Consider the following 14,491-nt stretch of genomic DNA (forward strand, 5'->3'; position numbering starts at 1 on the left):
TATCAGAAAGTCCTGTCAAATGAAATATGAAAGAGTACTGTCATGGGTCATATTGTGTATTTTACTCTTATTTACGAGAATGAGACCAAAAACAATAAAAAAAATGAACCCCAGGAAACTTTGAAGTGCACTGACAAGGATGAGTTTCATGGGCTTAGTTTAGGTAATGAAACAACAGCCAAAATAATGAGCTCAAACAAAGATGCGACTCACACAGCTGCTTCTTGATAGAATGTCTATGAAAATCTTACAGAGCTATATTATACTATCTTCTTCTTTTGGCCAAATCCCCTCTCCCATTTTCCATCTGCTCTCTGGAAAAAGCTGTCAGTCTGCATCAACGGGGCCCATTGGGTGTAGTTAACAGGAACATTCTCTTCCTCAGTGATCTCCGATTCCCACATTTCATCTTGTGGATCCGGGTTAGACATGGGTGCGTTTAATAGACCCATAGAGCTTGTAAGAACTTGTCCGTGGTGTTGGAATAGAGCTGTGTGTCTTGCCAATGTTTTCTCCCTGGGTTCCAAGCAGCCATTAACACAGAACAGAGATGTATTTGCTCCAGAGGTGAAATCACATCTGTGAAATCTACCTCCGTAGCATTGGTTGTTGTGTTTTTAATGCAGTTTTTAATACCCTCCTGTCAATATTTGGAATTTGCTGAAAGGCCCCAGGCAGCAGCATACTCTGGAAGTATTTATGGTTCCTGTATGTTGGGTGCCAGAGAGACTAATGTTTGAAATCACAACTCCACAGATAAACCAAACTCCTAGCCAGCCACAAATACATGAATGTTATCTCCCACCAGTACTTGGAAAATGGATTTGGCTTGCCAGCTTTGACCTAAACATGCCTTGTGTACTGAGACAATCACTGACATTGTTTTTGTTTGAATCAAGTTAGTATATAGTTTCATAAAATAAATGAGGGGGAAATGTTTCAAACAATGGTCTCTTCATTGCTCCTAGAGCTATCTAGAGATCTGCCCTGGTGGATGTGGAAGGGGGCCTGACTTTGTAATGCTAAGGCCCAGGAATGGAAGGGGACTCACAAAGAATCCTTCCGAAGGCCACCATTTCACCCTGATATGGCCTTGAACACTTTGGGCACAGCTTCTTCCGTAGGATTCTCTGCCGCTGGTATTTATAGCTACAGACTTCTCCCAAGATCACCCTGAGCTGTGTGGGGTAATAATTTTATTATCCAAACCATCTCACGGCTCTGAAGTTTAGTTGGAGGCTATGGTCCTGCACAGGCGGAAGTTAATGACAAAATAGTGTGTGTTGTTGACTTAAGTGTCTTCGTGACACCTCTACCGTATGGGGCACAACAGAGTGGCGAGCACAGCATTGGTTTATAACGCATATCAGGTCAGCGGGAGACAGACATTGCTCCCAAAGGGATGTTATTCTGCGGTAGACTCTTACTGTTTAAAGGATGCCACAGAGCACTGGTTCTCAAACTGCAACACCATGTAGTTGTACACGTGTGAAATCAACTTAGTAGTCAGGACCTCAGGACCAGTGTTTGGTTTGGTTTGGTTTTTAATGAAATAGACTAGAATAGAGAAAAGAATGGAAATTATTAGAATGCATGGCACATGGTAAGCATAACTATTGTTTCTATAACAAATTCTGTTAGGTTATATACGCAAATATATTCATGTAATAGTGTGTGCACATGTGTGTGTATGTGTGTGTGTGTGTGTTTAATAAGCCCTGGTTTGTACATCATTGCTATGGGTTGCAAACAAAAAAAGATTTGGTGTATTTTAGTAGCATTTTCATGTGAGAATGTGTCACTATCCCTGTACGGTCTCAGGGTTTTTGATAATGGCACTAACCCATTTGGCCTAAACGATATTATCCAAGGTCTTTAGGTGGATACACATGGGCCTGTGTCAGCAGGTAATTCTGTGCTGGATTTGGGGTTTGTTCACCTTTGCTTTCCTTGGTTTCCAGGTGGTGGTTGGTGGGGCAGAATGGCACTACATAGCCACTCAGGGGCCCCTGCCACACACGTGCCATGACTTCTGGCAGATGGTGTGGGAGCAGGGAGCAAACGTGATTGCCATGGTCACTGCAGAAGAGGTAAGGGGAAAGCCACACAGCCATCTGCTCCTGGGGGAGGGGTGGCCGTAAGATGGGTTTTGTGTCGCTGACTTTACTGTTCCATCCTTCTTCCTGCAGCACCGTTTCTCTGAAAATCCTTTTCTCTTTGGCATGCACATGTTTTCTTTTCTTCCTTCTCTGTAGATTTGTTTTGTTTCCCAAAGATAACGGATTGTTGCAGCCCATGTTCATCAGTTTTTAAGCTCTTTTCCTTGCGTTGCCACAAGCAAAAATCAAACAAACAAGTGCACAAACAAGAAGCAAACTTCCGTTCAGCCAATTCCCTTTTGTGTGCCAAACAAAACCGTAATCTTTCTCCTGGAATCTGAGAACCTCGGGCTGCTCTGGGTAAATGGGCACATATCTCCAACCCGGGGACATGGCCCACTTACATGCCATTGCACTTATCAGCTGCAAAGAGACCAGAAGCTGTTGTTCCCATAGAGGTCTTTATCCTTTGGGGAAAGAAAAAAATCTTTTTCTTCCTTTGCCAAGTCAAACATAGTTTTTCTATTGTAACTAGAGAGCTCTACGTGGTGTTATAAAGATGGGCGTTTGCCTTCCATCGGTCTAACTGGTCACTTGGAGCTTGCTGTCTTTGGGGCAAGACGTTTTGTGTTTCTTTTCTTGTCCCATCCTCAATGTTTTATTGTAACCACTTCCTTTTTCCCTTTTCATTCATTTTAACACGTTGCGTACGGCGGGGTTTAAATCCCTCATACCCCTCTGTTCCGGCAGGTTTTTAAAAGAAACTACTTTAAAATGCACTCTTCTCTTTAAAGTGTAAATGCTTCTATGTCATTTATTATTTTTCTTTGGAATTCTTTAGGATTTACTCACCTATGATGTTAGTAATCCCTCCTGGTGTGATACTGCAGAAAGCAGCTTCCTTTGTGCAGTGGGACATGGCAAAAATTGCATATGTACTGAGTTTCACTTCTCACTTTTTTTGATGCGCACACTTTACATACCCGTGTGTGATATTTTTTCTTTCCTCTTCCCACTATGGGCTCCAGATGATGCGTGGCCAAATCTCCCGAGAGCCTGGCCGGATTGTCTTCCTTGATATTAACGAAACACAAATAATTCAATAAAATATGCAAAGTAAAAAGAGTCAACAGTAAAAACGAGAATTCTCGTTATCCGTCCTTAACGCATGGCTCAGAAAAAAAACGAAGATTCTCGTGATCCGTACGCAACGTGTTAACTTCTTTTTGAAGTCATTTAAGGGACTAGCATCCTCTGTTTTGTTTAGTTTTGTTTTTACCAATATCTATGCTATTGCATACGAACTGAAAACAAAGTCCTGTTCCCTTCATTGAATCTTCTGAGCAGTTGCTTTCCAGAATAGCCCATGAGAAGGTAGTGAAGAAAGGGACTTCACGCTCTTTAAAGCCAGGTTGTACTTCTCTGGGCTGACTTTCTATTGGGCCTTCCCACGGAGTAAATTCTCCTAAAATCTCTAGAATAATCTTCTCACCTATGGAACTGCATCACTAGAAGGGATTCACAGAACTTAATGCAGTGGCCCATCTGTGCTAACCTAGGGCCATGGTGCTAAACAAGACAGTCCTGTCCCTGTCACCAGAGAGCTTATATCCTAGTAGGAAGGATGATAAAAGGTGAACAAATAAAGTAAGCTTGGCTAGTGGTCCGTGCCATGAAGTAAATGGAACCAGGTCATGGCTCATCTTTAGATTAGATGAGCAGCCCAGGGCCCTCTTAAGGATGTGGAATTTGAGCTGAGACCTGTGTGAGAGAGGAGGCCAGTATTATAAACACAAAGTCTAGTGATCGGTGAGGCAGCCAGAGGCTTAGAGCCTCTTGAAATTTGTAATTGATTTAGACACTCGGCAATATAAATTCAAGCCCTCAAGTAAACCTTCTGTCACAGGATCGGTAAACAAATGAGTCAGGCATGCCTCGAACTTAAGAAGACTCAATTCAACCAAATAAATCAGGGCGAGATTTTTTGTATCACCTAAAGGTGTGTTGCTTTGTAAGAGGCCTAGTGGCCATCAGGGCTTCTCTAAGGCACAAGTCCCCCTAGCACTGGCTGCTCACCCCCTCAGCTCAGCATTTTTCCTCTGTCTCTACCCACTCACTGCCCTGGATCCCCTTCTAAACCACCACCTCATCCACACCCTCCAGTGATTTTAAAACTGTAAAGCTTAAAAATAGATCCCATTGTGTAAATGGTTGGGAATGCATGCCCTTGGAAAAGATTATAAAATTAACAGAGGGAGAAAGGTGGTATCACCAGTTGTTCTCTGTTCCAATGGTCGATTGAACTAAAACAAATGGGTCAGGCTGGAAAAATGTGAGGTTGACACAAGATGATAGAGACGGTCAGTAGTCAGTGTGGGCTGAACATCAGAAATGTGGAGTGTGACCTAGAACGATTATTAGAATCTGTCACTCCCCTGCCTCAGGTCACTCCATCACCTTTGGATGGCTTCTCACTATCCATGGAGTGAAATCCAAACTCCCTACCATGGCCCTTTCTGACCTCCTGTCTCCCACCCACCTCCACCCTCACCCAACCGTGCCACCCTGAACACCACTTATTCCTGCCTCTGGATTTTGCACTGGTTCCTCTCCATAACATTCCGCTGCATCTCAGTTGTGAATCTTTTAAATTTTCCATTGATGTAACTACTGTTGCACATCTTATTATTGGTCTTAGCTAACATTTATAGGATCCACTCTGATAGACATTGAACGGTGCTACTGAGTTGGTTGACTTAGAAGCTATTTGCATTTTCCTCTGTCCTCAGATTTTAAAAGTAAGAGGATAAGGGCTTCCTTTCTCTGACTTATTTCCAATTTTGCCTTTGTGTGTGATTCAGGAGGGCGGACGCACCAAGAGCCACCGATACTGGCCTAAACTGGGTTCCAAGCACAGCTCAGCCACCTATGGCAAGTTCAAGGTCACCACAAAGTTCCGAACAGATTCTGGTTGCTATGCAACCACAGGCTTGAAGGTCAAGCACCTTTTGTCTGGGCAGGAAAGGACGGTGTGGCATTTGCAGTACACTGACTGGCCAGATCACGGCTGCCCAGAGGATGTCCAAGGATTCTTGTGTAAGTTTTTCCTTCCCCGCTGGGGTTTTACCCACTGTATCAATAGTCTCATCTGTTGGAGGTGAAATGGAAAGAAAGGATGCTTCCCCTTTAAGTGGCAATCGTATTGTTACATTGAAGTCGATGTCCCTTCAAATAGTATACGTAGAACAGAGAACACAGATACGGGTCACTTATCCTATTCTCTTTACCTCTCATGCAAATAAGCTCAAACTGTGGGAAACTAATGGTTTCTATTTTGATTTAGACCTTTAGCTGCTCATTAAGATATAACAATTCTGATATGTGCTACATGTCCGGACCTTGAACACATTATGCTAAGTAAAATAAACCAGACACAGAAGGACAAATAGTGTATGACTCCACTTATGAGGCACCCAGAGTAGGCAGCCTCGTAGAAATAGAAGGTATAATAGAGGTTACCAGGGGCTGGGGGAAGGGGAACAGGAAGTTATTGTTTAACCTGTAAAAAGTTTGGGACGACAAAAACATTCTAGAAAAGCATAGTGGTGATGCTTGTACAACACTGTGAATATACTTAATGCCACTGAATTGTACACTTAAAAATGGTTAACATGGTAGGTTTTATGGTATGTATATTTTACCACAATAAAATAAACCACAGAGCAATAAAAATTTTAAAAATATTTATTTTTTATTTTTTCATGGAAGTTTGCTCTCACAAGCCATGTATTTCCCTATAGTAGTGAACCTCACTTGGGACTTTCTTATAACTATGCTTAAGATGCTAAGAATTATTGAAATCAATTTGTAGTTTTTAAAACTGTCATTTTTGGGTTTGTTTATTTATATATGTATTTTCAGGATGTGCTTATCTTAGAAATGAATTCACCCAGCTTTTACGCAGTACTGTATTTGAAAGACTGGAAGCTGGGTGTGTGCCCACCATGTGCCAGGCAGTGGATCAGGCTCTTAGAACGCAGAGATGAAACGGTCTTTGTGTTAAAGGCACTCGCGGTCTCATGAGAAAGCCAGGCCAGTCAGATCGATACTGTCACGTGTTTTTTGGTGATGGCTGCAGCGCTCCCCTTTCCTTCCCACAGCCTTGCTTAAACGTCCTGCATTTGACGGGAAACCCCAGTCTTTCCTTACCCAGCAGGGAAGGAGGCCCTAGGGCTCTCTGCAGATGTAGTATTATACCCGTTACGTTGTTGACTCTCCAGCTGGTGGAAAACCTGTGACCCTCATGAAGGAACCATCATCTGGATGTTGCATAATGTCAACACCTTGATTTTATTTTGATATTCCTTTAGAATGGGAGGTGGGGTTGGGGGAAAAGAGACAGGATAGATTTTCAAGTATCGAGAGGTACCATCTCACAAATTCGAACAGGACGATTCTGCTGCATACTTACGCGTTGATACAGGCGTTTAATTTCCCATTACAGTGAGGGTGGTACTGGGGGAGTTGGACACTGACAGAGAAGAGAAAGATGATTGGAATCAAAGCATCTAGACCATGATCTAGAGAGGGTTCGTGATTTGCCTGAGGTCAAACCTGTAGCTCAGATATTAATAGGGAGGCAATGACCTTCACAGAATTCTTTCCTCATAACAATGACCTTCACAAAACTCTTTCCTCATAACAGTGTTCTTCCTTTCTGGTAACCTTTTGCTAATTGAGTGATTAGAATTTTCTCCGAGATGCAGAACATGGAAACAATAAAGTAGATCGGTTTGATGAATGGCTAACAGCTCTGATAAAAGGTTGAGTTTTATAAAGTGGTAAAAATTATAGCCAAATCTTTTACATCTGAACCAACTGAAGGAAGGCCAATCTAAAGTACTGAAAAAATAGAGAATATTTGTAAACAGTATACATTTATTAATTTACATTTCTAAGAAACTCAGGACAAGTGTGCTGAGTGGCATCTTAGAAGGGTTGGCTCCCTAGATTATGAAGAACGCAGAAAGATTTTTGCCTTTACAGTGGTACCTCGGTTTTCAAACATAATCCATTCTGGAATACCGTTCGAGTTCTAAAACGTTTGAAAACCGAGGCACAGTTTCCCCATAGAAAGTAATGCAAAATGGATTAATCTGTTCCAGACCTTTAAAATCAAACCCTAAAACTGCAAAGTTAGCGTGAATTTTACTATTGGATGATACCATAGATCCATAAAATTTACGGTGTTTGTAAATCGAATTGTTCGTCAATGGAGATGTTTGAAAACCGAGGTACCACTGTATTTAGATTAGATTACCCGGATACAGAGGACCTATGCCAAATTGTCTTCCAGCCTCCAGAGGTCTTCGCTGAGTTACAGCTTTATTAATGTGATTGCTAGGAAAAGCATCCTTTTAAATCCACTTTCTCTGTGTTTTATGAAACTCCATTTGATGGTGGCATCTGCCTTATTGATCATTATTTCTGTTACTTCTTAAATTTAGCACAAGAAAACCCCTGTCTCTTATCTATGAACATTGCGTGTTGTCAGACAGAAAATGCTCAGTTACCCAATATATTTACCCTTGGGAAAAAAAAAAAAAATTGGAAGAAGACTTTCATGCACAGTATTTTGCTCATGTTAATACCCAATAGCAACTACTCTTGTCTAGTCGTCTCAGGTTGTCTTACCTCTTTTGTATTGTTTTGTTCTATTTTATTTTACGATACTGCTGGTGGTGCTGGTGGTAATAGTTTATTTTGGTAAACTACTTCAGATTACTTTGAAATTATATAAACTTATAAAGGAAAATAGTAGTTCTTATTAGTTGTATGTAAGCAGATGATTTTAAATTAGCTAGAATGGTTTGAACACACCGTTTTCTCTTCAATTTGGGCATCTCCCCTAGTCTTAGGTACACGGGTGCTTCAGGAAGAGATTTCCTGATTATGAAGAACCTGCAAATCTGTTTCTCCCCTGAGCTGGCTTCTATAAAATCTCAACTACAAATGTACTTTTCCCAGTTTTTGGACTGTTTGAAATGTACATTTATATACTTTTCTTTGGTAATCATGAAACAAAGTAATTAAGACGGGTATTCCTGTAATTTTTCACTTGTGCCCCATTGGAGCAGTGAACGGACCCCTGCACAGTCCTGCTGAGCTAGGCAGATGTTGGAAGGGAGGGGGGAGGTGGCTGGACTCCCTCACCACATGTGGCCTCCAGAAAGGGGGCTGGGGGTTACTCATCTTGAACTACTCACATCACCACATGGACTCCAAACTGAAAAGCAGGCCCCCCAAAGTCTATTTTAAAACCTAAAAATGAAGTCAAGCCTCAGTTGACATTGACTCATTCAGTGAGGGGAAGGAAAAGGGGGCAGATGGATGCTCTTCCCGCCATAAATTGGCTCTGACAGGCGGGCATTTCAAGGGGATCTAGCTGGTGTTCTGATCCCACTCTGTTAATAGTAGGAATTGCTGTAAGTAATGGCGAGAATCATCTGCTTGGGGGACTTGGGGATTTGCAGAGGGGAAAACAGAATTTAATTTTTAAAAAAGAACTATTTAATTTAAAGAACAAATTCTCCCATGGACTAATTGACTCCCAGCTGGTCCTTTCTGGATCCAGAACTGTACAGTGGGTACCAGCCAAATAATTAGTGTCTTGTAAGAACTGTAAATTATTGTCACTTAGGAAAAAAAAAAAAAGATTCACCATCATTGTCTTTCCCCCTCGCTTGTATGCAAAGCCATGGAGGACTTTCGTGACAAGATTTGCATTTTGTCTTCCAGCCTACTTGGAGGAGATCCAGTCGGTCCGTCGCCATACCAACAGCATGCTGGAAGGCACCAAGAACCAGCACCCTCCCATTGTCGTCCACTGCAGTGCTGGGGTGGGAAGGACCGGCGTGGTCATTCTCTCTGAGCTGATGATCTACTGCCTAGAGCACAATGAAGTGAGTCACTCTGGGCTTCTCTATATACCCCACCTTGGACACAAATCTCCACCATGGCCGGACCTTCGCCTGTGCCCTTCCGTTTCCACTGCCCAATTTCCTTTGTCCTGACGAGACTTTTCCAGACCCCTGAGTCCTCCTTGGACTCTGACATTTACAGCCTCTCTTATCTTTTGCCTTTCACGGCTCTTGTGTAGACATCCAGATAATACAGAACAAGAGATGGAAGTGTGAGATAGGACACATTTAGAAAGTCTGACCTTAGTCAGCATCTACTTCCAGAAGGCTGCGGTGTTTTGTAGACAGTCTGGTTGTATTGTGAGTGATTTTCCATGGTGGGTTATTCGGTTGCATGTAGTTTAGATGCATCTTGCCTGTCTAGGATGTGTGTTGGCGTAAATCCTATGTGAAAATAGGTATGCTTTAAAATGTTTTTCACTCTTCAGAGGAGTTTTACTTAAAGGGGGTTGTTGTTTGCTCGTGTCTACACCGGCAGTGGAGTCCTATACCACAGCAAGACAGACCATCTGAGAGCTTTCGCTGAGGTGTACGCCCAGCTCTTCTCCCCAAAGAAGGGACTGTAGCTGAGCTTGTGTCCATGGGGTACATGCCTTCCCCTTACTGCTGTGGGTCCGTGAGTTAACGCTGACGGGCTTCTGATTTCATGGAGTTGAGACAAAGAGCAATCAAGGCTAAAGAACAATTCTTCTGCCTTTTATTTACATGGGGTTTTAAAATGGCTTTCACGTTTTCTGTTCTTTGTTGGGGTTCTCATAGCAGCCACGTAGAGGAGCCAGCTGGACACATGTCCGTCCTCCTGCCTTAGAGACGAGGAAACTGAGGCCCAGAAACAAGTTAGAGACTTGTCCAGTGCCATGTGGCTTCTAAGCAGTTGGTGGCAAAGTGACAAGTGAGATCTTCTACCTCCTGGCCCTGAATTATTTCCTGTCTTCACTCTGCCTTTAAGCGCCGAGTGTCATTTAATTCTTATTTATTTTCCAAATTATACAGCTTGGAGAATCAAAGGAAACTTTCAAGGTTGTTTGGTAGTTTTTAAATTAGGAAATGTTATAATGCATGTTCTGTGAAGGAATTTATGTAATAATAGACATATTTATTCAATAGCATCATCAGTGGTTTGAAAAATCAGATCAAATATTGCCCCATGAAGTTAGTTATATTATGACTTCCAGGAAAACAATAAATGCTAACTTTAAACACGTTCAAAGGATTTTTAAAAGTTCCTGCCTACAAAAAGTTAATTTGGAAACTTTTAGTCTGTACATATGAATGTTTGTGCTGCTAAAAAGTAGAAGAGAGGTTTGGTATAATGTGGCCTATTGTTGAAAACAACAAACATTCCATTGATGAGCAAAAGGCCCCTCATGGAAACAGCTGAGACTACATAACAGATATTTCATCATCTTCTATGAGTTTTTATCCCTTTGTCTCACATGAGAGTTCTCGTTTGCTTCCCTGTCACTATTAGAAGTCGCTAGTAGAGTGAATAGCTTGTCACTAAGTCCCAAATCCACTCAGTGATGGGAAGATGGACTAAGATGAAGTGGAATCAGGGTACATATGGCTGGAGCATATCCAAGCTCCACTGGGGACACCCCTGGGTCCCAGGGAGGAAGAAGGGCCTCGTCCTCCCCTCGCCGCTCAGGTGCCTTTTTCTCCCCTCTCCTATCACTTTCTTTGTCACATTCTCTCCTCCATCCCCCGTGTTTCCCCTTCTTCCTTTTCCACTTGAGAAGCTATTCTGTCCGTCTTGTCTGACATGAAGAATTGTTCTATTCTGAGCTCTTTGGAGACCCATCACCAGCCAAGCCTCAGTCATGCGATGAGATCAAGGCTCATTGATCACCAGATGTTACTGGCCCAGTAGAACATAAACAACACATGTCAGAGCCATTATGGCGCACAGTGAGGGGTTCGGCCACGAGGGCCCCGCGTGGACTGGTGGTGATTAAATTCTCTCTGGTGCGTCCAAACATAGCGGATTTCCTCAATGCCCAGTTGCATGCCAGAACATTCTTTGCTGGAATGTGGTCAGTCCAAAAAGGACTTCTGTTCCCATTGATATTCAAAGATAGCTAGATGACTCATAGTTTTCACTTCCCTTCCCCAGCACAAATATAGCCAGCCTTATCTGTCCCGTTTCCCATAATTGCTATTGGTAGATGTCCGAGGGAGAAAAAATTTCTCTACTTTGTTCTGCTTCAGGCCTGGCTGGTAAGAGTCAAACCCTTATTTTGGGAGAAGAGTGAAACACGTTTAGTTTGTTCATTTGTTTTTTAAGCAAAGGTTTTGACAAATAAATACGAAATTGTGTGTCCCATTTTTCTCCTGTCTAAACTTTCCTGTCTTCTTCCCATGGCTTCTGGATTAAGCTACTTTATGTTTTATTCTATAATCCATACAGTTTTAATTTTGTCAGTGAAATGCTTTTTATTTCTCCTGGAGCAAAGATGCTTTCAGTGAGGTCAGGTAACTGTGAGGCGGGGATGGGAGGGTGCTCTCCCCTGCTGCTCCGAGAAGCTTCCTTGTGGCCCGTTGCTTTTGGTCACTGAGTGTTAGCTGCAACATATTAATGCTGTACATTTTTTTCAGAAAGCACTAGTTTTGTGGTTTGCAATACTCTCTCTTGGCCCTCTGGATTTAGCTATCTGTCCCAGATTGGCTAATTACAAAAGACCGGATCAATACAGCAAGAAGTATTGATCTTGCTGCTTTTATGAATAAGTTTTCCCTCCTTCATAGAGTAGGGAGGAGAAAAGGCCTTCTAAGCAAGATTGAGCAAGGTCAGCTGCCTCACAATTCCTTGGGTTTCTGGACAATGGACATCAGAGCCTGTGGGAGTGAATCTTCAAGATCACTGGGACTCTCTTCGTTGAGGACCAGGAGAACCTTCTTTGTCTGGTCTCCAAACTGCCTGTTATCAGATAATATATTATCCTTGGGGCTGAGTCTTGCAGGCTATTGAGACGATAATGCTCATGAAAGTGGTGCAGGTGGGAGTGCAGATGGGAGTGGAGGTGAGTGAGTTGGTGGGGGGTTAGTATGGGGGAGGTGAAGGTGATGATGATGACAATGAAAATATAATAACAGCTAACCTGTATTTAGTGTTACTGTGTGCCGGCACTATGCTAAGAACCTTGCCACTCAAGCAGCCTTCACAGTAACTCTGTGAGAAGGGTCTTGTTAGTACATTCGCATAACGAAGAGAAACTGAGGCACAGGTAGATAAAGGAGTGTGTCCACATCCCACACCCAGGAAGTGGTAGAGCGGAATTCAGCAGGTGACGCCTGACCCACAGCTGGCGCTCTTAACTCCTGTGGGCCCCTGTCTCTGTCAAAGCCTTTGCTGGGAATGGGAGAGGAGCAGCCTTATTCTGTCCTTCCATCTTCAGTGCCCAACCCAGAGTAATGTTGATCAAATGTGATGATAATTAAGTTCATTATTAGGTGGCTCGAGGTTGCATATTATGATATCAGTCACTTTGGAGTATAGTTTCGGCAAAGACCCACTAGTTAACATCAGAAGTTTGTGGTCTAGGGTCTGTATTTGGACTAATAGTTTGAGGATCCACATGCCTTTTCTCTGTCGTTATTATCAAGGACTTGACTTTGTCTTTCTAAATTCTGTGATGTGCATTACTGAACTGGTTTTGGAGACCTGTGACAAATAAGGATGGCACGTGTTGATCAGAGGTGCACAGAGTTTGGAGATAGCTGAACTGACTTTTGAAAGTAAAGTAAGCAAAGGCATACAGCAGAGTTTTTGCTATTTTACTTAAGATGCTTTCTCGGTCCTTGGTCACTTCCTGGGTGCGGTTGTTTGCCTGGGTTAAGAGCTCTCAGAGCAGGGGCAGTGGCCGAGGCCATCATGGCATCGTTGGCTTGGTGGTGCTTCTGCCCTGGCGGGTCCAGGAGGATGGAAATGGCGCAAGTGAGGGGACATCAGGAAAGCTTGTGGTCTGCTCAAACACCAGTGACCCACCATATTAATTCTCTTCCATTGACCATAGTTCTGTATCCTCAAAGAATTTACACATCTCATTTCTACTCACCGTGTTTTTAGTTAAGGCTTTCACTACAAACACGCATGCTGTTCAGAGGTTGCATTTTGACAATAGTGCTTTGTAAAGAATTACATGTAAATGATCTCACTCGGTCATGACCATGATCCTCTGAGGTTGCAGAATGGGCACGATTGCTCTCATTTCATGAACATTAATAACATGAGCATGAGTAGTCTTCATACAGAACTCACTGTGTCAGACACTGTGCTAAATGCTTTACGTGCTTTTCTTCCCATGATCCCGTGAGGTGGACACTATTTATCACCCGTGTTATTGCTGAGGAAATGTCGCTGTCTTGGGCAGGGCCACATTGCCATCAGAGGACAGCATCATTATCCTTATTTACAGGTGAAGAAACTAAGACTGAGGTGTCTTCAATCCAGCCCCGGAACCATGATAGAGTTGAGAGTCCCAATCCGTTTTAACTCCAGCCTCTAGTTTTCTCTGACACCCTGGTCTGGATTAAAACAGTCAGGATCATGTGCTTTTTCTCTTTTCCTGCAGAAGGTGGAAGTGCCCATGATGCTGAGGCTCCTCAGGGAGCAAAGGATGTTTATGATCCAGACCATCGCTCAGTACAAGTTTGTGTACCAGGTCCTCATCCAGTTCCTCCAAAACTCCAGACTCATTTAACCTCCCGACCCAGCTCCTGGAAGAGGGACCCAGCTCCATCTTGCAGATGGGAAAGCACCTCCAGACAACATCTTCTCTCTCCTTCAGCAGGGAGCAGATGGCCAGAGCCGGCAGGCCACGGGCTCCCTGAAGATGGAAGCCAAGTGTATGCGTAAACATCATGTATTATTTTGTATGAGATAATTTATTTTTTCCCCCTTTGGAATAACTTTTGTGAATCATTGTAATGCAGTTTTCACAGTAATGTAGTACTTTTCATTTGAACCACATTTTGACTGATCTGCATTGTAACGCATCAGTGGGGGGCGGGGGTTGCCTGGTGGGCCATTTGGGGGACAGAGGCATAAGGGAATGCATCTCTTGTGAAGCTGCAGCCAGATTTGTAACCAACCCTGAAATTTTTCAGCTTAATCATGTCCAAATCAAAGATGGCAAGAAAATGAATTCATCCAGAATATAAAGATAAGGGCCAAGACCCTTTCCTGCAGGAAAAAAACACACACATTATTATATTTTGGACTCATGAGCCTTGGGGGACAGGTTTCTTCCTTCTTCCTTTCTGTCATCGCTCTTAGTAGTCTCCTTCCCTTTCCCTAACCCCTGACCTTGGGTTAAAGACGGAACAGCTAGAGGAAGTGCTGCCATTACGGCACAGTAATTGGCATCACCAGGTTGAAAGAGAAGATCTGTGTTGTACCTTTTCCAACCCCCG

The 14,491-nt window shown here is 43.0% G+C and overlaps 1 protein-coding gene across 2 annotated transcripts in view; it reads left to right on the forward strand.

Annotated features, from left to right (window-relative positions):
* The window catches only part of PTPN14 (protein tyrosine phosphatase non-receptor type 14), a 149,667-nt gene extending 135,619 nt beyond the window's left edge, over positions 1–14,048 (forward strand). For both annotated transcript variants that reach the window (XM_019738101.3, XM_019738102.3), the window contains exons 16-19: positions 1,962–2,090; positions 4,961–5,195; positions 8,898–9,061; positions 13,651–14,048. In XM_019738101.3, coding sequence (XP_019593660.1) covers positions 1,962–2,090; positions 4,961–5,195; positions 8,898–9,061; positions 13,651–13,779 — 657 coding nt within the window. In that variant the 3' untranslated portion in view covers positions 13,780–14,048. The remainder of the gene's footprint in view (positions 1–1,961; positions 2,091–4,960; positions 5,196–8,897; positions 9,062–13,650) is intronic.
* The last annotated feature ends 443 nt before the right edge of the window (positions 14,049–14,491 follow it).

Source organism: Rhinolophus sinicus, chromosome 11, assembly GCF_057876585.1.
Source record: "Rhinolophus sinicus isolate RSI-liver-muscle chromosome 11, RSI-T2T, whole genome shotgun sequence".
NCBI classification, from domain to species: Eukaryota; Metazoa; Chordata; class Mammalia; order Chiroptera; family Rhinolophidae; genus Rhinolophus; species Rhinolophus sinicus.